Source organism: Gracilinanus agilis, chromosome 3 (genome assembly GCF_016433145.1).
Source record: "Gracilinanus agilis isolate LMUSP501 chromosome 3, AgileGrace, whole genome shotgun sequence".
Lineage (NCBI taxonomy): Eukaryota > Metazoa > Chordata > Mammalia > Didelphimorphia > Didelphidae > Gracilinanus > Gracilinanus agilis.
The window spans coordinates 97,556,849-97,581,848 of NC_058132.1; the positions used below are offsets into that span (position 1 = coordinate 97,556,849).

Consider the following 25,000-nt stretch of genomic DNA (forward strand, 5'->3'; position numbering starts at 1 on the left):
CTTCAGCCATCAAATGGGGATAATAAAACTTGCCCTTGTGAGAAAAAGCACTTTGTAAAATACCTAAATATGAAGTTTTTTGTTGTTCTAGACTCTTCCCTTGTAAGTGGGGATAATAAGATGGCTACCCCATCTCATAAAAATATTGTGAAGAAAACACTAAAAACAGTGCTGTATTCTGATTGGGAACTTAGGCATACAGAGACCTCAGAACCTTCAATAGATCAGACTGCATTCATTTTCTCAATTCCAGTGACTCCCTATCCTCCAGGATCAAATATAAAATCCTTTTTAAAACCTGACTCTTTTTTTCCATTCTCCTTAAACTTTACTCCATTCCACAAAGTGATCCAGGCACACTAGCCTTACTTTTCCTTGAACATAAAATTCTGTTTCCCATTTCTGTGCTTTTGCATTTGCTGTTTACCATGCTTGGAGTACTCTTTTCACTTCTACTTCATAGTTTAATGGAATTCTTTCAAGAAACTAGAATCTAAAGTCCTGTATTCTACAAGAAGCCCTTCTCAATCACTCATAATACTCTGAGATCAACTTCAATTTTTTTGTATATCTCGTTTGTACAGTTATTTACCCTTTGTCTTCCCCATTATAAAGTGAGCTTTTGAGGGCAGGGGCTGTTTTTGCATTTTTTTTATTCCCAGCACTTAATATAGTGCTTGGAATATAAGCAGTTAATAATTGTTTGTTGACTGATATCCAGTCAAGTGGTCATTTAGTCATTTTCCCTAAATCCTAATTTAGGATTCTCTCTGAAAAACTTCTCAAGTCTGGTAACTGTGTTTCCTCTTACAAAGTAGGAGGTTGGAGCTCAGGACCTATACCTTGGCAGAATGAACCACTCCTCACAGGTTTCTCCAGGCTCAGTTTTGTCTTTTAAATGGGTAACTTCTTTCCTCCCATTTACTTTTCCTCCCCCTTCTTTAGGTAGGGTGGGGTAAGGTAGGTAAGGGATGATTGGACATCAGGGCTTTCACCTAGAAAGAATAATATCTTCCTTAAATTGCTTCTTTCCTATTCATTTTAAACCCACCCAACTCCTAGAACTAGGTTCTTTGTAAAGTACATCAAGTTTGGAGTTTCTGGTTCAAGGTTTGGCTAACCTTAACCTCCATCCAAACTTGAAGAATGATCAGATTGTGCAGTGAAGAATCAGGAGGAACAGCCCTTATAGTTTTAACCACTCACCTTCCCATAGAAGACCCTGGCGTCATTTTTTTCTTTTAATTCAAAAGTGTTCTGAAAATATTTTTAAAAACCCATATGAATTCTGCACTAGAAATATGTTAGAATTAAATGTTAGGAATGAAGAGAGAAGAGGAGCTTTGGAATATGGTAGGGTGCTAGACTGCCATGACTTGATGGGTAACCTTGGACAAAGCACTCCAGTTCTTACTATGACCCTTCAAGATAGGAAATAAAAAGTCTGATTAACTGTATTTTAAAGATGAGGAAACAAGTTCAGAGAGACTCATTGACTTGCCCAGAGCTATACAGCTAGGTTGTATAGAAGTTACGATTTGAACTTGGGTCTGTGTAAATGTGATTCCTTTGTAGAAAAGTCATTATGTGAGTAAAAGGTTAGAAAGGAAATTAGAGGAACTGTTTAAACTTACCTCTTCAGAGTTAGTCTGAGATTTATTGGTCTTTAAAGAAAGTAAATTTCAGGGCCTAAATAGTCTACACATCCTCAAATTTAGAGTAGTTTTAAGTCTTAAAGTAACACCTTACAACATTTTTTACTATTGTATCATTATTTTGCTAATTAGGGCTTGTTTTAAAACTGACTTCAAATTGCACCTTGAGAAAATGCTTATCCATATACCAAAGACTTAAGTGTGTTTCAGAAATGGAGTCCTTGTGAACCAAAAGAGGTTTTGCTCAGAATTACATTTGTATGCTTTCTTGTTCCCTTTCCTCTTTGGGGTTCTTTTTAATACAGTCTGTGCTTATAAAACCCACAATTGCTCATTAAGATCTTATAATTATACTCCTCACACCTTAATAGGTTTGGAATGCCTAATTCAAACAGGCTTGTTCTACTTGGGTCCCAAAGGGTGGAAAAGGGTAAATATTGCAAAGAAAAAGATTTCAGTTCATTTTAAGGGGAAACTTCCTAACAATTAGAATTGTTTCGAAGTAGGATGGACTGATTTAGAGGAAAGAAGCAAGTGCTCCTTTATTAGATAACCATCTCTTATGTTTTTAGAAGAGATTTCTGTTGAGGATACTAGATGATCTCTGAAGTCTTTTCCAGTTCTAAGAATCTCATTAGAATTGTTTACTATTTTGTAGAATAAGGAACCTGAACTCTCCCCATTGATTATTTCCAGTTTTCTTATAAGAGCTCCTTTAAGCTCTGAAATTTGGTAGAAAGAGTCCTGGTTTTAGAATCAGGAAACCTGAGTTTAAGACCTGGTCCCACCTCCTCTTAGTAGCTATTCCATCCTGGACAATTTACTTAGTTTCTCAGGTCTTCCATTTACTACTCTAAAAAATGAGTGGTTGAATGATTACATCCAAAAAGGAGTTATGAATGGGTAAGTTTCAACTCAGAGGCAGGTTCCTGGTAATGTACCCCAGGGATATGTCCTTGGCGCCCTATGTGATTTAATACCTTTATCATTTACTTGCATGAAGCAATGAGTGGCATGCTTTTCAGATTTACAGATGACATGAAACTGAGATAGCCACCACTTTAGACAAAAGAATAGAGATCCAGAAAAATTTTGAAAGGTTAGAATAATGAGTCAAGTCTAATTAGATTAAATTTAATAGGGGTAAATGTAAAATACTACTCGAGTTAAAAATCAACTTCATAAGTACAGAATTGAGGGGTGGGGTGAGGTGCAACATGACTGGATAATAGCTTGTGGGAAAATGATTGTTGATTTTAACGAACTAAAAGCAAGTTATATGTGAACAGTATAATATAGCCCAAAAAAGCTAATTTGATTCTAGTTGTATAAGGTTCTAGGTTGTATATAAGAGGCATGGTGTGCATAGAAACAGAGATTGAGTCCTATTCTTGTCTTCCTCTGATAGACGACTTCTGAAGGACTGTGTTCCATTTTGGGTACCACATTTTTAAAGGATTCCAGAAGAAGATAACCAGGGTGTTGAGAAGACTAGAGGTTAGGCCATGTCAGGATTCTCTGAAAGGCCTAAGAATGTTTAACTTGAAGAAGAAAAGACTTGGAGGAGGGGTTGGGGAGCGGAATAGCCATCTTCAAATATTTGAAGGTCTGTCATGTGGAAGAGGGATTAAGTTTCTTCTGTTTGGCTATGGGGTGGGGGTTAAAAGAAAAGAAAATTTCAAGAAATGTAGACTTCAGTAAGATATAGGGAAGAAACTTAAAATAATTCAAGCTGTCTCAAAGTAGATTGAGGTGTGCTTTTTGTGGGAATGGATTTTTCCTCAAGCAGAGACTAGATGATTTCTGAGGTCTTTTCTAACTTTGAAATTTTCATGGTTCATCATGAACCAGTGAGCTGGCAAACAAACAGTCCAGGGATCCTCTCTCTAGCAGTGATAAGTTTTCATCTCAATTTTCCTCCCCTCATTCTCTCATGCTGCTGTTTCTGCCTACTAGCAAAGTCCATGCATTCACATTCTCTGGGTCCTCTGACCATTGAGATCTATGCATAGGTTCTCATGGTTCTGAGAAAAGGGTATTCTTTCTATCACCACCTCCATCCTCCTTCATCCATACCTAGCTGTGGGAAGTAGAGATAGGAGTCCTCCCAGGTTAGCCAAGAAGGACCTCATTCCTCTGCCCACCCACTCACTATTGCAGGGTTTCTGTAAATATATAACTTCCTGCCTCCAGAAAAGCAGCTTGGGGTAATGGAAAAGGTATTGCATTTATGGATAGATCTGACTCTATTATTTATTCCTTGTGTATTATCTAGGACAATTACTCAGACTCTCCAAGCCTTATAGTTTTCTTTCTTAAAATGAGTTTACAGAACTAAATCTTAACAGACATTTTGATGGAGTGGTGAGGGCACTAAGCTTTAAGTTAGGAAGACTTGGGTTCAGATGTCACTTACCAGCTATCTGATCCTGGGTAAGTCACTTAACCTTTGCCTCATTGCCTAATCTGATAAATATAAGGTTCTCATCTTGATGGCCTTTGAGATTCCTTCAGGCTCTAATTCTATGATCTTGTGATCTCTGGATTCTCTCACTCTAAATCCTGTGAATAATACTATAAATACAAATTTGCCCTGGAAACTTCTGAGCTAGAAAATTACTTTGTCAATGAGGGAATTTTAAGATTAGTTGGGAGGTTGGGACAGGAAATAGAGGTTTGTGTCATATCTTCTTCTATAGAGGCTCCTCGAAAATAGGGAGGAAGCTTTCGCCTTCTTCAGATTGGAGTTTTCCTGTGGGCAAGAGCCAATACTGTCCCCCCCCTACATTTTGGGGTTTCATGAGGACCATGTCTTTTGGTTTGAGAAATCTTAGGTTCTTTTGACAAAAGAAGCAATAGTAGGAGAAATAAGCTTTAGAATTAGTAAGAACTTTACCTTCTAAAGTCTTCCTATGCCACACATTACCAAGGAAGTTTGTGACTCTTGTGAACTCTTGTGCAGATTTTAAAAAGAACAGTTGAAATTTTCTTTCACTGTTGAATGTATGCAGGAGGAGGATGAATAAAATGAGTCAATTTAGGACTTCTTGTTGGAATTCTGGGTCACATTATACAGTTGCCTTTCCTGCCTTGTTAAACATTTTTGATGCTGCTTTAAGATAGAGTGCCTTCCCAAGAGCCTAATAACAGTTTTAGATCTTGTAAATTTAACTATACAGAGGTACTAATTAGTAAAGTTCTCATCTTTGGCCAAGACACAAATATTACTCTGTTGTTTTTCTTCCTTTCTGTCCGCCCCTTGCCCCAAGTACAATATTTCCGACTGTCCCCCAAATCAAAAAATTTAGGGAGCAGTTAGGTGATTTAGTGGATAGAGAGCCAGGCCTAGAGATAGGATAAGGAGGTCCTGAGTTCAAGGAGCTCCTGAGTTCAAATTTGGCCTCAGACACATCCTAGTTGTGTGACCCTGGGCAAGAGGAACAAATGAATTAACTTGGGCAAAGTGGACCTTCTACTTGAGCTTATATTAGTGTGATGTTAGAAGTGCTGAAAGGATTCTCTTCTCCTACCTAAAGAAACCCAGTCCTGAAGCTCCTCCTTGAACCCTTAAATCCCTTTAACCATGAATTAGAGCCATTCATTTCCCAGTAAAAGAATAGGCTTAAGTGTAGCTCCTACCTCCTCTGACCTACTGTCCTGAATAAAAGGGGTAGGGTAGGGAAGAGAGATTAGGCATCTTGTTCTCTGTCCAGCTCATGCCAGGTCTATAATGCTATGTCCAATTCTAGGAAACACATTTTGGGGGGGGGGAGTGGGGAGAACTGGCAATTTTGAGCACATCCAGAAGAGACTCTCTAGGATGTGAGAAAAAGAAAGTCCATATTATTTGAGGATCTGCTCAAATGATGTGAAAGTCTTCTGTGGGAATGGAAAGTAAAGATGTGATATTAGAATTTAAGTACTGGAAGTACAGTTATGTGGAAGAGGGATTTGATTTATTCTGCCTAGCAATAGAATGCAGAAGTTAGAGCAATGAATTAGGTGTTGGAGAGAGGTAGACTAAGACTTGATATCCAGATGACCTTCCTAATAATTAAAGGTGCCCCAAAGAAGGAGTTTCTTTGCGAAGCAATGAATTCCCCATCATTGGAGATCTCTAAAAAGAAGCTAGTCAGAGGTCTTGTAGGAAGGATTACTTCTGGTAGGGATGGATTAGATTACATTTGAATTCCCTTCCAGTTCCTGAAATTGTGATTCAGAAGAACTTTAGAGCTGACACATATTGAGTTTTCTGTGACTTAACATTAGTCTTTTTTTTTTTTAACCCTTACCTTCCATCTTAGAATCAATTCTCTGTATTGGTTCCAAAGCAGAATAGTGATAAGGGCTAGGCAATGAGGGATTAAGTGACTTACTTAGCTCAGGGTCACACAGCTTTAGGAAGTATCTGGGGCCAGATTTGCACTGAGGACCTCCTGTCTCCAGGCCTGATTCTCAATCCACTGAATCACCTAGTTGCCTCCTATGGTACAATCTTAACTAAAGGCAGAGTTTGGGGGAGGGAATAAGGGAGAAAGGATAAGGGACCTAGAGCTTAGCTGAAAAGTCATCTTTCCCTGAGCTACTTGGGTCTATCACCAGAAACAGGATTTAGAGGCTTCCAAAGAACCTCTTATACTGCATCCCTCTTTCTGCAGTCCTCTCTCACCAGAATATCATCCCTCAACAACTTTCTGGTAACTGGCAGTTCCCTCTAAGGCTAGGATAGCCCCTAAAAACTCTTCTCCAGGCCTTGGTTCTCTTCAAGTAGTTTGTAGCTCTCTGCTTATTTGTCTTGGCGAAGAGTCTTCCAGAGAGCTGTGTAAATCCGAGAAACACAACAACATGGGGGCAGAGGAAAGGCATCGTGATATAAGAAAAGAACATTGAGTTTGGGATGAGAAGATCTATGTTTAAATCCCAGCATTGTTGCTTACCATCAATTTTCTTTCTCTGTGAAATGAAGGAACAAGAACATCTCTAAATTCCCTTCCAGCTTTCACAGTAAAAGTTGTCCAGGTCCTTTATAGCCCTAAATCCTCTGAACCCCCATAGAAAGCATAGGGACAAACAGATTACAGTGTTGAATTAATTCATGGACAAGAAAACACTTTGAAAAGAATACAGTGGAACAGATTGTTATTGTTAACAAGGTAAATAGATGTTTTTTAAAATAGGAAATCTGCAAAGGGATCCTCCATATAGTTAAGTCATTCAGTTTTTTCAGTTCTATCTCTATATTCTCTTGAATCTGTCCTCTCCCCACTGCCATGGCACATGCCCTAGTCATCATTTTTTGCCTAGGCTTTTGCAACAACTTTCAAACTAATGTTCACATCTACAGTATCTTCCTCTCTGATTATAGCATCTATATAGATACTGGATTTGGATTTGTTTTAGAGGCACACAGTAATGATCATGTCATTTCCCTCCTCAAAAACTTTGAGGTGTGAACTGAATCAAATACGGCATAGGCTGTCTTCAAGATCTTGACAGGCTGGAATCAATACACCTTTCCAATCTTACATCCCGATTGCTCCTCCTCTTGTACTCTTTGCTCTAGCCAAATTGTCCCTTTAACACATCTTGTATTTTCTTCCTGATATTTTTTTGTTCTGCCTAACTAATGCCATATGGTATAGTTGAGGCAATGCAATGAATTTGAGTTAGAAAACCTGGGTTCCAATCCCAGCCCCACCATTTGCTCTTGATTATGTGGCTTTGGATGCGTCTCATTCCCTCTCTGAACCTGTTTTTCTAAAATGGAAGCAATATATTTGTACTGTCCATCTATGCAGCAGTTGTGAAGAAAACCCACATCCTCTTTGCCAACTGAAAACCTCTCCCTTTTTCAGAGAGGAAGCAAAAAAAAAACCCCACCACTGATTCTTGAGTTGGAAAGACCTGAGTTCCAATCCTACTCCTGTGGCTTTAATTTCTGAAAGATTTTGGCAAGGTAATACTTCACCTCAGGGGCCTCAGTTTCCTCATCTGTAAAATGAGAGGGTTGGACTTGATGGACTCTTCCATCCTCTCAAGCTCTTGTTCTAGGTTCACATGGTTAAATGCTAATTCTCTTTTTAAGCCTCTTAGCCTTTGTCTTTCCTACCCCCTTCAAAGCCAATGTGTGGTCTCCCACCAACCTCTTCAGTGCTCTCTGCATTTCTTTTATCACATATGCTTTATTTGCATAATAATTCACTTGTACTGTAAAGCTCTAAAACTGCTGTTTGATCTCATTTGAGCCATCTGAAAACCTCATAAGATATTACTACAGGTCTTATCATTCCCATTTTACAGATGAGGAAATTGAGATGCAGAGGTTAAATGATTTGCCCATTCTCTCACACCTTTAAATGCCTTAAATCTTGCCCCCAGGTTAGATTTTGAACTCAGATCTTTCTGATTCCAAGTTCAGTACTTCACCCACTATGCCATTCCTGCCAGGTAGCCTTTATGAGGTTAGAGATGATGTTTTGTTCATCTTTGTCCCTCCTCTTTTTCTTCTTCCACCCCAGTATTGAACACAGGGGCTGTATGGCCTCAGAAAATGAGTGATCTGTAATGTCAAAGAATCCTACTGTTCTCTACATTGGCCAATCCACATCTAGAATATTGTGTTTACTTCTGGAAAGATATTGGCAAACTGGATAGTGAGCAAGACAGAAGTCAGTAGGCTTTCACTCAATACGGGGTGGTGGGTGGTAAGGGGGGGCCATGATACTTGACGGTGGTGCTAGGAGTCTGTCATGGAGGGATTAGATTTGTTCTGCAGGGCCATCCAGTTTAGAGAGAGAAATGGAAGCTGCCTAAGAAGCAGACTTGAGTCCATTGTAAAGAATTTGTAATGCTCTCTAGGTGTGGAAGGGATTACCTTGGGAGAGAGGGAGTTTCCCAGCAGTGGAGATCTTCAGAAGTTAAATAATCACTAATCAGGAGATTTCTTGTTTAGGCTTAGATTGAACTGGTGGTTCTCTGAGGCATCAGAGCTTCTGTGATTCCGAAGATTCTGGAGTCTCATTCTCTTTTTTTGTTTGTTTGTTTTTTTCCCTGCTCTAGGCACTGGCTCTAGCATCCTCTCTGCACTACAGGACTTATTCTCCATCCCCTGGCTAAATAAATCTAAGGTTGAGAAACAGCTTCAGGTCATCTCTGTGCTACAATGGGTCCTTTCCTTCCTTGTCTTGGGTAAGATGGCTGTTATTACTCTTGGGGTCAGGGTACAAAACTCATGCTTAGAATGGCAAAAAATAGTTAGCTGTTCCCTGACAATCAGAACAAAAAAGGTAAGTGAAATACTAATATAGGACACTACTATTTCCATAGCACTTAAAGGCAGACAAAATGGTTTCCTTACATTAGCCTTGTGAGGTTGAGAGAGGAAGTAATTAGCATTCTTCTCATTTTACAAGTGAGAAAACTGTTTCAGAGGAGAGAGCTATATGTCCAAGGTCACATAGCTAGCAAATGTTGGATTGACTAAAGGAATGACAGGGAAGCTGAAGAGTAATGGGGAATGTGGAAGGGGAGAGAGAACAATTTTGATAATGTGGTTACTTCAGTACTTCAAGAATCTGTTATTTCATCTGAATGGGCACTCCCTCCACTGATACAAAACTAAACCTTCCATGCCTTCAAAAGCCATCTTGGTGAATTGCCATGAGCAAAAACTTCATCATCACATTTGGCCAACCTGTTGCTGAACTTTTCCAAACTTGGCTAGGCTGGTCTTGAGGTAACAAATATGCAGGCCCTCTTTGCTTGGTAAGACCTGCTAGAGTTCACACTCTTCTAGAATAGAACCTAGGGATACCTCAGTAAGATGAGACATCCAAGGAGAATTTGAGTGAGGATGATTATATTGGCAATAATAACTCCTCTAGGAAAGTGGGCACTTTGTCATTTATTATGCCTTACATTAGCCCTAGGAGTGAGGCATGCTTTAGGAATTATTATACCCATTTTTAACATCTAAAGAAAATGGGAGCCAGAAAGGTTAGAGTTCATTCTGAGCCTGGGGCCAACATTGGGCCTCAGGCAAGGGCCTAGGCTTTCATCTTTATTTAACTTTATTCACTAACTACTAAACTGGCTAGGCCAGACCACAATAGTCCAGTTCTAGAACCTGAAATAAATCCACACGATCTCCTCTTCCCTTTCCCTGACCCTGTTCCCAAGCTCTTCCTTTCAGAAGCCTGGAATCAGGTTAGAGACCTTAGTAGGCCAAGCATAGCCTTGGATTAGCAGAGCCTTCCAGCTTGGCTGGTTTCATAGTTTGCAAGTTAATAATTGATCCTGACCAAACCCAGAGCTGGCAAACCTGCTGGGGCTCCTCACCTGTCACTCCTCCAGGCCAAAGCTTGGTGGTTGCAGCACACTGAGGGGGTGGGAAGATGAGCGTGTTTGGGAAGCTTGGCAAGTGGGGGACCTCATCATCAAGCTTGAGGCCCCACACACCAGTGATAATTAACCCTCTTGCCAATGTCACACTCACCCTGTTGGTCCTCTAACCAAACCAGCTGGCCCAGAGGGGTAGGCAGTGCCTAGTTTTGTAACCATGGACTTGTGTTGAAACCACTTTCAGATTTAATCCTGAATTTGTTTCTCAGAGCCCTCCTTTAAGACTCTACCTCTACTCAACCAATTGCAAAGGAGCTGAGTCAGGAGTGATGGTGGAGTAGGGTAGAAAGGCAGCTGGACTGGGTGGATGTCAGAAGAACTAGGCTTCTAGCTCTGGCTCTCTTATTTGTCCATTATATGCTCCCTGGGCAAATTCACTCTTCAGTGTTCAATTTTATACAATCTTAGCCAGTCAGTCAACAAGCATTTATTTTAGGCTCTTACTATAATATGCCAAGAACTGTGCCGACCACTTCACATACAAAGAGAAGCAAAAATGGTTTTTATCCTCAAGGAACTCACATTCTAATTTGGGAAACAACATGTAAATAACTGGGAAAATAAAGATACATACAAGGCAAATAGTATATAGTCTCAGAGGGGCAGACACTAAGAGCTGAGGGGACCAGAAAACGTCCCCTTCAAAAGGTAGAATTTGGACTGAATCTTTTTTTTTTTTTTAAACCCTTAACTTCTGTGTATTGGCTCCTAGGCAGAAGAGTGGTAAGGGCTAGGCAAATGGGGGTCAAGTGACTTGCCCCAGGGTCACACAGCTGGGAAGTGTCTGAGGCCGGATTTGAACCTAGGACCTCCCGTCTTTAAGCCTGACTCTCAATTCACTGAGCTACCCAGCTGCCCCCCTGGACTGAATCTTGAAAGAAACCAGGGAAACTTAAGAGGCATAAATGAAGATGGAGAACAACCCAGGAATGGACAGCCAATGGAAAGGCAGGAGATGGAGTTTTGCAAATCCCTTTCTAGTTCCTCTAGTTCTTTTCCTTTCTCTAATTATGTATTTATGGATATCTTCCCACTACTTCCAAATATAAATTCCTTAAAAGAACTAGCTACTTTCCATTTTTGTCTTTGTATCCCCAAGGCCTAGCACATTGTAGATGTTGTTAAGAATATTTATTTAATTGAAAAATGCCAAAGACAGAATCAGGAGAATCTAGGTTGCGATCTTAGCTTTGACATTTGGTGTGTGACCTTCAATGAGGATCATTTCACCTTTGTAAGTTTTTCTTAATCAAGGTAAGGGTAATAATCTTTGCCCTGCATACATTTTTTGTAAGGAAATAGCCTGAAAACACCAGAGTAGCTCAGAGGATCGAGAGCCAAGCCTAGAGATGGGAGAGGTTCTAGCTTCAGATACTTTGCAGCTGTGTGACCCTGGGCAAGTCACTTGACTCCCCCCCCCCCCCCAAATACTTAGCCCTTACCATTCTTCTGCCTTGGAACCAATACAAAGTACTGGTTCCAAGACAGAAGTTAAGGGTTTAAAAAAAAAAAAAGGATCTCAGTGTACACCTTAGAGACCAGAAGCATAAATCTGTTCCAAGACTCCAACTACTGATCAGTCACTATCTACTTTAAGACTTTCAGTGATTAAAAAATACCACCCCCAAGTCAGACCATTCCATTCTGGGATAGCTGTTATTTGTCTTTTTGTTGAACATGTCACACTTGTAAAATAATATATATACATATATATATTGATAGGATTCAAAACTAAGCTGGATCTGAGAGGATCTAGTCCATTCCTTTCATTTTTCAGTTGAGGAAACTGAAGCCCAGAGAAGGGAAGGGATTTGTCTGTAATCAGACAGAAGAGTAAGTACTTTCTCTAGACACTTTCATCAATGCCATGCTGTTCATGTAGCTATCAGAGACAGTATGGTTTATGGATGCTAGATTTGGAATTAGGAAAGGCCTGAATTAGAATCCTAACTGTGAAACTTACTAGCAAATTAAGTAACATTTCTGAGCCTCAGTTTTCTTGTGTGTAAAATAGATAATAGTACCTCCCTCACAGGGAAGTTATGAGAAAATATGTAGAACAGTATTTATCAAACCATAAAGTTCCATCTCTACATATCAGTTATTTATTTTTTATTTTTTGAAACCCTTTCCTTCAAATCAGAAGAACAGTAAAGGCTAGGCAGTTGGGGGGGGGGGGTGTTAAGTGACTTGCCCAGGGTCACATAGCCAGGAAGTTTTTGAGGCCAAATTTGAACCCAGGACCTCCTGTCTCTGGGTCTGGCTCTCAATCCACTGAGCCACCCAGCTGCCCCATCCATTAATTTTAATGCACACTTTTCACTTTGCCATTCCTCTGGTTCAAAACTTCCAGCTTTCTATTCCCTGTAGGATAAAATATAGTCTTTGACTAATATTTACTAACCACCTCTTAGAAAATTTTAAGATCAAATGAGCATACATGCCATATGTAGAGAGATGTACAGAAAGTGCTTTGCCAGCTTTCAAGTACTATGTGCTATTATTATTATCTATCCCATTTAGTCACACACATGAGATTCAGACTTAGGCCTCCCCTGCCTCCACATCTCATCTTTCTTCCGTTACTCTGTGGTCTTCATACTGAATAGTTGCTTTCAACCTTCAAATGTAGGCAGTTTTTGCTAGCATTCTCCTAACACTTGTTTCAGAGTCCTCGCTTATAGGCTTCATGAAGACAAGGAGTCTATCTTATCTAAATGTTACATCTCTCCTACTGCCTACCTATACTGTGTACATAGTAGATGCTTAATAAATCTAATTTATTAAAAACTAGATGTTTACTAAATCTAGTTAAGCAGGACTTGACTAGCTGTTACCATATTCTAATTGTATGTTTAACACTACCGAGTTTTAGTGATTCCTGTGAGGTCAAGTTTACCACCTTGTATTAGGGCTTCTTATTTTGTTGCCTATTAACCAGTTTTCTCTTGACCTCTTTTACCTCTGCATTTGCCCAGGCTATCTCTTATGCCTGGAATGCATTCCCTCAATATCTCTAATTATTTGTTGAAATCTCTCTTCAAGACCAGAGCCAGAGAATCATAGCATTTTAAAGTTGGTGATCATTGACCTTCCAGCTCAACCCTAAAGGAATCCTTATGATAACATACCTGTCAGAAGGACATCCATCCTCCTGTGAAGCAACACCTTCCAAAGCAGCCCATTGTTCTTCTGGACTTTTCTGATTGGGAAGTTTTTTCCTGCTATCTGTCCTCACTTTGCCAGTAGGCGTCTTCCACCTCATGTTCCCTTCAGGCCCAAAAGAGCAAGTCTAATTCCTTCTCCCTTCCAGTGCCAGCCCTTCAGATAGATAGAAGAACACAGGTATCATGTTTCTTGAGTCTTCTTTTCAGGCTAAATGTCCCCACTTCCTTCAAATGTTTCCAGTTGTGGCATAGACTAAAGAATCTTTATCATCCTTGTTACCTTCCCCTTAACACTCTTCACCTCCTTAAACTGTAATGTTGGGAGCAGCTGGGTAGTTCAGCGTATTGAGAGTCAGGCCTAGAGACGGTAGTTCCTAGGTTCAAATCTGGCCTCAGACACTTCCCAGCTGCGTGACCTTGGGCAAGTCACTTGACCCCCATTGCCCACCCTTACCACTCTTCCACCAAGGAGCCAATACACAGAAGTTAAGGGTTTAAATATATATATATATATATATATATATAAATCTATCTTTAAACTGTAATGTCCTGAACAGTCATTTCAGGGAAGAATATTGAGGAACTATTATCACCTCTTTCTCCCTCAAACCTAAGTTTCTCATTCAAACCGAAAATTGTATTAGTTTTTTGACTTCCAAGTCATACTGATGATGAGTTGAGCTTACAGTTAACTGAAACATGGTATGGGGTAGATAGATAGACTACTGGACCTGGAACAAGGAAGACCTGAGTTCAGATCCGGCCTTATATAGTCACTAGCTATGTGACCTTGGGTAAGCGACTTAACCTTTGGTTGCCCCAATTTCCTTAATGTTAAATGGAGATTATAACTGCATCTACCTAACAGGGTTGTTGAGACGATCAAATGGGGTAGTATTTGCATGCCTGGAACGTAGTAGACATTTATTAATTGTTTATTTCCTTATTACCCTATTTTTTTTCAGACAAACGATTATATATCCATGCTTACCCCCATTCTGTTCTTCTGAAGTTGATTTTTTTTTAAATTACATTTATTTCTGTTGAATTTCTTCTTAATATATTCAGCCCCAGTGCTCTAGCCTGGCAGAATCTTTTAGGGTCTTGACTTTGTCACTCAAACTATTAACTATTTCCTTCAACTTAACTGCCAGCTGCAGATCTGATGAGCATTATAGCTATGCCTTTATATTCCATTGATAAAAGTTTTAAACAGCACAGGGCCAAGCAGAAATTCTTGCAGCTCTCCAAAGGAAACTTCCTTTAAAGTTGACATTGAACTGTGAATGCCTCCTATATACAGTAAGGCACTATGTTAGGTTTGGGAGGGGGTGGGGAGGAGAAAAACCAGAAAAGGGAACATACCCTGCCCTGGAGGAATTTACTTTCTCCTTATAGATGGGGTGGTAGAAAGAATCACATGACACACAACTCAGAAAAGTGAAAGAGAGAGACTTTCACAGCAAGGAGAGTCTTGGAAAGCCTCATAGCCTATATACAAACAAATGTAATCATAATTCCACATACTAAACAGCATTTGGATAAAGATCAGTAGAGGAAGGGACAGAACCAATAAGAGATTTTATTTTATGTTTGTTACCCCAAGCCCTAAGATAAAGGCAAAGGCCTTTGTATATAGCTAAATGCTTAATAAAAATTTGAATGAATACTACACAAGATTGTTTAAAAGATATCAAATGAGAGAGAATGGAAAGAGCCCTGGATTGGAAGTTAAGAGGCTGAGTCTTATTCCCAGTACTTAACACATTTCCTGGTACATAGTAGATGCTTCATGAATGCTTATTGTCTTGACTTAACTTATTCCTGCCTCTATAACTTAATAAATGTATAACCTTAGGTTTGAAAGTTATACACAGAATTTATATACAGCATTAGAAATGAAAGAATGTCATTGGCTCACATTATGACAATACAAATGAATAAGCTGACCCAGAATTAACCAGGAGGAAAACTGGAAATTATAAAGCTCATTTAATGACTCCAAACTTCTCCCAGAAACAAAAACCCATGTTTTAATACTGTCTGCTGATCTTAGCTATAAGACATGGAACCTAGCAGTCTTTGAAGAATTGAAAATAGATGTCCTGTAATGGGCAGTGGATAGGAACATGATTCATTTGAGCAAGCTACAACATAGAGCCAATGAAGAGCTTTGCAGAATATGGCAATAAAGAATGGTGGCAATTATACAAGATGGACTAGCCATGTGGCAAGGGATGATAAGTACCTGGATGCTCCCACTGTTTTAGTCACAGTGTAAGAAGAAATTAGAAAAGGCTTCCAGTATATTGGGCAAGATACTCTGTGGAAAACTTATGGGAAAACATGGACAAGAGATGCAAAAGGATGGACAGGAATGGATGGTTTTTGCTCTCTCTGAACTGGAGGATGTCATTTCTCTTCTCTGAGACTCAGTTTCCTTTTGTAAATGAGGGGATTGGATTTTTATGGTTGTTAAACTTCCACTGATTCTTTGTTGTTTTCCCCCATAGGAATTACCTGCAGCCTCATCTTCATGTACATATTCTGCACAGATTGTTGGCTGATCTCAGTACTGTATTTCACATGGCTAATTTTTGACTGGAATACCCCAAAGAAAGGTACACAATCCCCAGTCTCTTTGTTTCCTGGGTAGCCTGACTTTTCTTCCCTAAATCTTGTATTCAGAGAAAGTTATTACCCAAAGAATCAGAGTTGGAAGGGGCTTCAGAAGTTATTTGGTCCAACCTGCACCTGATCAGAATTCCCTTTTAAGAGATCCCTAACAAGTATCTGAATACTTCTAGTGATAGGGAACTCTCTACTTCTTGAGAACATCCCATTTTTTTTATTTTTGGACAACTTGAATTGTTAGGAATTTTTTTCTTATGTTAAGGTGAAAACTTTCTACAATTTCCCTCATTACTTGTAGTTGTGCTCTTTGGAGCCAAGCAGAACAAGTATTATTCCTCCCCCACCTTCACATATTTAAAATCATCCATCACTCTCCCTCTCCCCAAGTCTTGTCTTTTTTAAAAGGTTAAAACACCCCTAATTGTTCACCCAGTCCTCTTATTGCCCAGTTTCCAGTCTTATCCTGCCTGCTGCATGTTACTGCCTTTGCTGAAATGTAGTGCTGCCTAGAGCAGAATCTAGAATGACTAGGTGAAGTATCTCTAGGCCTTTTTTTTTTTTTAAACTCTTACTTTCTGCCTTGGAACCATTGGTTCCAAGGCAGAAGAATGGTAAGGGCTAGGCAATGGGGGTCAAATGACTTGCCCAGGGTCACACAGCTAGGAAGTATCTGAGGCCAGATTTGACGCTAGGACCTCCCGTCTCTAGCCCTGACTCAATCCACTAAGCTACCCAGCTGCATCCTCTCTAGGACTTTTTATGCCTCCTGTGTCCTATATTGTGGCCACTAGTCCTTCATTCCATTTTATAACATGGGCTATCCTCTTTTTCCTAAAGGTGGCAGGAGATCAAAATGGGTGAGAAATTGGGCTGTGTGGAGATATTTCCGAGATTATTTTCCCATCAGGGTAAGTTCCTTTAAATTCAGAAAACATTTACTTTTTCTATCCTTGTTGCCCAGAGTAATGGGACATTCCCTAAAGGGGAACTAACTCCTTGAAGCCTTAGTGTTCCCTGAGGTCTCTTATCTTCAAGGCACTGAGGGAGAGATATGATCCTTTTCTCCTAGAGTTCACAGTCTAGTATTGGATACTACTAGCATATAACAGGTACAATATAACAGCTTCCTAAAGGAATGTTTGACTTTGACTTTAAAAAGTGGGAGAGAATTCAGTAGGTGATGGAATTAGGAAGATCATCACACCCATGACAGGAAGTTGGCAAGGGAGGGCCTAGGGTAAAATAGTATGCAATGGAAGAAACTTTGGACTTGGAGTCGTCAGGCCTCAGTTTAAATCCAAGTGCTAAGAGTTGTTGTCTAAGCTTCTATTCACAAGGCACTTGCCCTCCCTAGGCCTGTTTTTTTCTTTCCCCTACAAAATGAAGAAGTTGGATCAGAGGTGCCTTGAGGTCCCTTTACTGCCCTAAGCCCAGACTAAGGGCAGACAAAGTAATTCAAGTAAATGTCAGAGGTAAGGTTGTGGGGAGCAGCAGGTGAACTTGGCTCTGAGATTACTGAATGCAGTTCTCTAAGACAATAAGATGCAGAATAGGTCAGGTGGTAACTTGCCTTTAGTAAAGGGTGTTCCTTGAGGGAGAGTTCCTTATACCTATGGAATCACAGATCCAGTTTTTAAAAAAGGGTGCATTAATTATGAGAGGCCATGAAATAAATGGATTAGAAACCTGAGATATGGAGCAGTTGAAGAACTGGCTTCAAATTCAAGAAGACCTGGATTTAGGTCCTGCCTTTGACTCTGACAGATGATTGTGTGTCCCTGGGCAAATCTGTAGCCCACAGTGCTATGGACAACTCTCCAGAAGAGGCATAGTGCATTAAAGGATGGACCTAGAACTAGGAAGGAGTGGATTCAAACTCCATGTCAGACACTTAGATAAAGCACTTAGCTAAATTTTAGGAATACAAAAGCAACAAGCAAAGTGCCCTCATGGAGTTTCTAAGGGGGAAAGACGGAACATAAGAGGACATCTGCAGGGGGAGTGGTATGCTTCCAGACAGGACCCGAGGAAAGTTCAGTTCTCAGAATTGGGTTTACACACCAGGCCCTGCAGGCTCTCCCTGGTTGAATTGTCCATAATTGTGGTCACCTCTCTCATGCCCTATATCCTCATCGTCAGCAGGTCCACATAGACTATAGCTTATAAAGGCTAAATACCATCTAGCACAGACCTCTGGAAGATGACATGAATGCAATGGAATATGGCTGCAGTTTGGGCTCTAGAGCCACTATCCTAACTTCCTTTCATAGTTGGTTACTTCTCAAGGTTTAAAGGACTAACCATGAAGGGGTTAGGGTTGACGTTTGGTTTTTTTTTTGGTAGGACTATAACTCACAGGCCTACATCAGTGTGCTGATTTCATTGAGCATCATTTGATGTCAGTAAGTCAACTAGACTTAGTTTTGAGAAATGGATAATGACTAAGGTGGATACTATAAAAATATTTGGTATAAACATCCCCCCATACCAGGGGGCCACTCCCTCAAAAATACATACAGAGCCTAGGGGAAAGCAGATGTAGGTTTAGAAAGCACATGTGGTAAAGGGATAATTCATAGTTTCTGGTTTCTGGAAGACTTTTTCTCCCATTCCTAGTCCTCACAAAGTGTTCCCTTCAGGTAGGATAAAGTTTTCTGCTCTAGTAGAGACTTTGAAGCTGTTTTTCCTTAAGGTGCCTGATTTGTCTTCTGTTCCTATTGTAAAAGACTGTTATCAGCCACCAAAATTCAAAATCTTTCAACCTTTTGAAGTTCAGAAGGTCCATCCTCTGGGCAAAGGGTTTAGGGCAGGAAGGAGGCAGAGGTTTTCTCTTCTACCCCAAGCAATTTCCTCCCAGGTTTTAAGGTTTTGATTGAAGTTACTCTTGCCTCTAGGCTTACCTACTAGCCAGTACTGATTCTGAACTAGCTTGTTGTCGTTTATACATGCCCCATAGGACAACCAGTGTACTTTCTGTGAAGAGTAATTCCATTTCACCTAACAGGCTGGCAATATTTTCCTTCCAAATTAAGTACTTTTCACATATAGTTAAATGCCTTTGGTTAATTCAAAGCAGGTATTCTCATCTGATAAAGGTATTAAGGTATAGTACTTGTTGCTTTAAGTGCTAATAAGTACTTAGTGATGATGATGGTAACAGAATGATTCTAGCCCTTTGTGCCTTCGTTTCCCTGACTGTAAATGAGGATAATAATAGCACCGACCACACAGGGCAGTTTTGAAAATAACAGTTTGACTGACAGGGTCTTTTTAGTTTTTGTGGCCCTGAGCAAGTCACTTAATTCCTCTTGGTTCCAGTTCCTAATCTATAAGATAAAGAGGGTTGGACTAGAGGGCCATTAAGGTTCCTTCTAACTCTAAATTTTTGATCCTTTGAGCTATTTTCTTTTACCCACTTTATCATAAATACTGACCTTAACTGCAGAACAAGAACAAAGAAACCATCAACTTGTGGGATATATTAGGTTTATTATTCATAATTCTTCAAGCATCCCTAGGAAATGCAGAATTCTTTAGGGTTTTGTTTTGTTGCATTCAGATCCTCCCCCTTTCACTAATTTAATAATAATTTATGGCATAGTGAAAAGAGCAGTGGATTGGGAGTCTCAAGATCTGGATTTGGAACCCCGCCCTGTCATTTATTAGCTTTGTGACTTTAGGCAAGTCACTTAACCACACTGGTCTTTAGTTTGTTGATCTGTAAAATGGGATTGAACTTTGAAAGTCCAAACCATGAATATGAGACATTGGGAAAGGTTTTTTTTAGTAAAAGTTCTTGTGACCTTGGGAATATAATCTAACCATCATGCAAAGCAGCATGGCTGAAAGAGTATTTGACTATCAGAGGCAGATGTGAATCAGATCTTAGAGCTCAAAAAAGACCTTAAAGAACATTTAGTCCAATCTCCTTATTTTATAGGTGAGAAAACTAATGCCCAAAGAAAACAAGTGACTTGTCCAAAGTCCCTCACATAGTGGTCAAACTGAAACTGAGGTCCTCTGACTCCAAGTTGAATGGTGTTTCTGCTCTATGAGGAATGCATGATGTTGCTTCTTCTAAAAGCTTCTAGAAGAACAGATAAGAAGTTAAGAATTTATGTATATAATTGCCCATCAAGCAATAGATTCTCTGTCACCTACGACTTGTCACTTTATTTCTGGCTTTACCATCTGTGAAATGAAGGCATGAATTCTTTTCCTTCTCTACCCTGTTCCTTACCTGCCTCCACAAACTGCTAGGTGGCACAGTGGACAGAGCTGGGCCTGTGGTCAGGAAGGATCCATGTTCAAATATGGTTTCAGACACTTATTAGCTGTGTGCTCCAGGGCAAGTCATTTTACATCTGTTTTCCTCATCTATAAAGTGGAATTTAATTATGACTCCTATAGCCCAAGGATTGTGAGGATAAAATGAGATAATGTTCATAAAGCACTTTTCAAACCTTATAGTGTTATATAAATGCTAGCTATTATTGCTTTGAGAAACCAATGAAATAATAGATATAAAGAGCTTTGTTAACCTTCAAATGTTAGAGAAACATCAGCTGCTGCTAATGTTATTTCACAGGTCATCTTGACCAAAACAATCACTACTTGGTAGCAAACTGTCTTGAAGCTTAGCTAGGCTGGTCTTTGGAGAACAGGCCATCTCCAGATTCATTCAAAGCCTTTCCAGATTGTTAGGACCCACCAGAGCTTATTCTGGGCTGGTTTAGCCTTCTTAGAATGCAAGGGTACTGTTGTGACATGGGACATCTGAGCATTATTTTTATTGAGGAGTGGGATAACATGTCTAAAATAACACAGGTAATAGAACCTAAGTTCCTACCTTCCCCCCCCTAGAGCTAAGTGAAAACCTTTGTGGTGGTTGTTTTCAACTCGTCCCAGTCAAACAGCAAAAGGTCCTTACTTTGGATACATGACTCCCAAGCCAAAATCCAGGAAATCTCAGGCTCTGGGACTTGTTTTTGCCAAATACCAATTTAAAAATAAACACCACTTCTCCCACCCCAACCTTTAAATGCTGATTATACTCCAGGCAAGTGACAAGTCTTTGGGATTTGAGGGTGTAGGAGCTGACTTTGATTGTCATTGTCCACTATGGGATTCTTCCCCCTTCGTGTGATTAAAAAATTAATTGTCACCTTGGGCTTCATCCCTGGCAAGGGCCAGATAGGTCCATGGGAATGGATACTTTGGGGGATGGGTCCTGGGAGGGGCACGTGAGGGACACAGAGCAATCCATGCTATGAGGCTTTACCCAAAGTATCTATCTCAGCCTGGGGGTGGAGGAATGGAGAATGATGGAATGACCAATGATCAGTGATGGTGTCAGTCTTGTCTTGTTTATAGTCCCTAACAACAAGGGCATAGGAGGTCAGCACTAGGGCTCTAAGTCCTAGTATGTTTTGTTTTTCCAGCCTGGGCTGGCACAAACTGCTGGACTTGGCTTCTCTCTTCCATAGAGGTTTGTTCTGGCCTCTAGCAATAATGACACTTATTATTGTTATTGATTAAATTATATTTAATTATATTATATATATTATAAAAATAATTAAAATCAGATATTAACACTTTGAGATGTTAAAAGTACTTTTCATATATTATCTTATTCAAAAGGCCACAAAATAGAACATTAAAGTTAGATGGTCTCTAAAGTCCCTTCTACCTCAAAATCTCTGATCAGTGACTTGGAATTAAGGATACCTGGATGTGAGTTCAGACTTCCATATTTACTAGCTATATGGTCATGAACAAATTACTTAATTATTTGGATTCCATTTCTGCTTCTGTAAAATGGAGAAAGTAATACTTCAATTACCTATCTCAAATAGTTATTGTAAAGAAAGTTCTTTATATAAACTTTTGTTGAATTAGGAGAGGAGGAGAAGGGTAAACAGAAATGAAATAGAAGTAAGTGGTGGCAGCAAATTGGGACCCAGGACTTTATACAGAAGAACGAGTTGTACAATAAATATAACTAGTTTCCTAGAAGCATAGTGGTGCTTAGTGTCACTAGAAGTCTTCAAGTATGGATGCCAAGTACAATGTCATACTATGATGGAGATTTGCATATTAGATGAAAACTTGAACCAAATGCTTTTTGGATGTCCTTTCTGGCTCCAAGATTCTGTTATATCTTTCTCTCCCTTTCTCCCCGACCCTTTATACCAGCTGGTGAAGACTCACAACTTGCTAACAACCCGAAATTACATCTTTGGATATCACCCCCATGGTATCATGGGCCTGGGGGCCTTCTGCAACTTCAGCACCGAAGCCACAGAGGTTGGAAAGAAATTTCCTGGTATCCGGCCTTATCTGGCAACTTTAGCTGGGAACTTCAGGGTCCCTGTGTTAAGAGAATACTTAATGTCTGGAGGTAAGAAAACTGAGACATAATGCATCCTTCTCACATCCCTATAAGAAAACTCCAAATATAGCTTCCTTCTTTGCTTTTTCTCTACATTTACCCACCAAATCCTCTTTAGGGACAGCATGCCCTTAGTGTGTTCCTTGATTCCATCTTGATTCCAAGTTTCAAGCTGTCCAAGTTCCTTCAGTTTCTCTATAAAATTAGATAATTGGGGTAAAGGATCTCTGGGGTCCTTACATTTCTTAAAAATTCTATTTAAGAAACCATTTTCTATGATTCTTCCTATCCCAAGCCTATTCCTATCTTGGGCTTCTGTCCTGAGAAGTAGTATTGTACACTGAAAGGGGGATGGAATTTGGAGGCAAGAGTCCAATCCCAGCTCTTCCACTTGCTAACTTGTATCCTTAATATATCCTTAACAAAGTCACACTCTAGGCTTCAATTTCTTTAAAATTTTCAACTCGGTGATCTCTAAGGTCCATTCTAGTTTTAAATCAATGATCCTTTTTTAACCTATGCCTACTGGCTTCCCTGACTTCCTTCAAGTCCCACCTAAAATCCCACCTTCTACAGGAAGCCTTTCCCGATTCCCCCTTAATTCTAATGCCTTCTATGTTATTTATTAAAATTGTTTTTCTCAATTACATGTGGAAATCATTTTTAACATTAATTTTTTATACTTTTTGAGCTCCAAATTCCCTTTATCCTCCCCCTTCCAAGTACTTTGATAGATTATACATGTGCAGTCATGCAAAACATATTTCCATATTAGCCATTTTGCAAAAGAGAACACAAACCAAAAGGGGGAAAAAACCTCATCGGTTAATTATTTCCAATTTATCTTATATATAACTTTGTACATAATTGTTTGCATGTTATCTTCCTCATTAGCTTTCTTTTTATATCATTGGAGCTTAGCATAGTGCCTGGCATATAAGTGGCACTTGGTAAATGTTGACATATCTCCCCATTGTGAGAACAACGACTCACATTCAGTAGTGCATCAAGCTTTATCAAGCATTTAAAACACCAACAGTCTTGTGAGTGAAGTAGCCTTTTCCCTATTGTTGGTAGTGGGTAGTAAGTTAATAATAATGATGTCTCTGTTTTACAGATAAGGAGACCAAAGCCTCAAAAGTTAAGTGACTTGTCCAGTGTCTCACAGATAGGATAAGATAGAGTTAAACCTGACTTCAGGACTCCTGATGCTAGAACCTAGTACACTTCCTACTGTGTAGTATAGCTGCTTCTTAAAGGACAATAGCTAGGGTTTGCCTCTAGGATCTCTCATCTTTTTAGTTCCCAGGGACTTCCTGCTTGTTCCCTATGTTTGTCCTCACCTTCTCTAGTTGAGAGACTCAGTCTCTGCCTGTCTAGCCTAAAAGGGCCACTATAAGAGGTTCTGGAAATTCAAACACACAAATGTTTAGCAGATGCTCGTTCAGAGAATAATCCAGTCCTGGGCCCTTGGGGAGATAAAAATGTTTATAGACTTTGCCCTCATGGAACTTGGTCTTGTAAGGAAGTCACAAACATAGACAGTGATACTAATACTACACTGTGTTACATAAGTACAGCATTCCTGAAAGGGGCAAACTAATTGTTATATGAGGTCAGTCAGGTGAATTAAAAGGGCATTACTAGCATTTATGGGGCAAAAAAAGTTTTAAAAGAAACAAAGAATTGTCATTGTACAAGTATCCAAAAATCTTCCCAGCAACTCATAACATGACCTTAAGAGGACAATACAGTTTCTAGGCTTAACAGCTTCAGCTGCCACTTAATCCTGGTTGCCACCATCTTACTTTGAAAGACCCCAGCATATCCTTTCTCTAAATTTTCCAAACTAATTTGGCATTGAAACATTTTGGGGAATAGAATATATAATTGGAACCCATAGGTAGTTCTGATTTAGGGTGGGAGAGAGACTTTGAGGGTTTGAAATTACCCCTAAAATAAAAAGGAACTAGGGACATTTAAGTAGTGGAAATTAAACCCTTTTTTCACTGATGCCTTCTTCTATTGCCTCATTTTAGTAAGAAGGTGACCCTGGGCTCTCAGATTGTGCCAGCCAAGCACAAGCTCTAGTAGATCTTGCTACTCTAGAAGGACCTCAATTCCACTTTGGTTATGGTGATAGACTAGACCACCATTAGCGAACTTTTTAGAGGTCATGTGCCCAAACTGTACCTTCAAGTTACCTGTGAGGCCGTCACCCTGTTCCCCCATTACCTCAGGAAGTACTCTCAGTTGCTGGATGGAGGGGCAGGGCATTTGAACATTGTACCCAGGCACAGTGGAGAGGAGGAATGGAGCAGCCCCCTCCCACATGCTGGGGGGCATGTGTGCCCGTCTTCGCCAACATGGGACTAGATTGTTTTATTCCAGGCATAGCTTAATGGCTAAGTTCAGAGATGCTTTTAACCACACTGGCTACAGGCTCTTGAATTTTTCAGCTAACAGCAGCTTAAGAAAATCTTATACTGATTGTAGTGCCATTGCCACCTATACCTGTTAAAGGAGGACTTGTACCAGGGAAATTACAGATTCTTCTAGTCTTAGAGTGTTACAGTAAAAATTATTTCATTTTGGAACATGTATAATTTCGTATTTCAGAAGGGAAATATAGTGCCAGTTAAAAAAAATTCACATCATTTGGAGCACCAGGGAACAGTTAACAACATGACCTCATAAGGTCCCTCCTTTCTATGACAGTGTTCTAAAAGAAGTGAGATTTGACTGGTCTACCA

General features: G+C 39.8%; 1 protein-coding gene across 1 annotated transcript in view; it reads left to right on the forward strand.

Annotated features, from left to right (window-relative positions):
* Positions 1-25,000, forward strand: part of DGAT2 (diacylglycerol O-acyltransferase 2) — a 51,080-nt gene that overhangs the window by 19,339 nt on the left and 6,741 nt on the right. The window contains exons 2-5 of the mRNA XM_044668155.1: positions 8,715-8,843; positions 15,736-15,843; positions 16,694-16,764; positions 22,052-22,256. Coding sequence (XP_044524090.1) covers positions 8,715-8,843; positions 15,736-15,843; positions 16,694-16,764; positions 22,052-22,256 — 513 coding nt within the window. The remainder of the gene's footprint in view (positions 1-8,714; positions 8,844-15,735; positions 15,844-16,693; positions 16,765-22,051; positions 22,257-25,000) is intronic.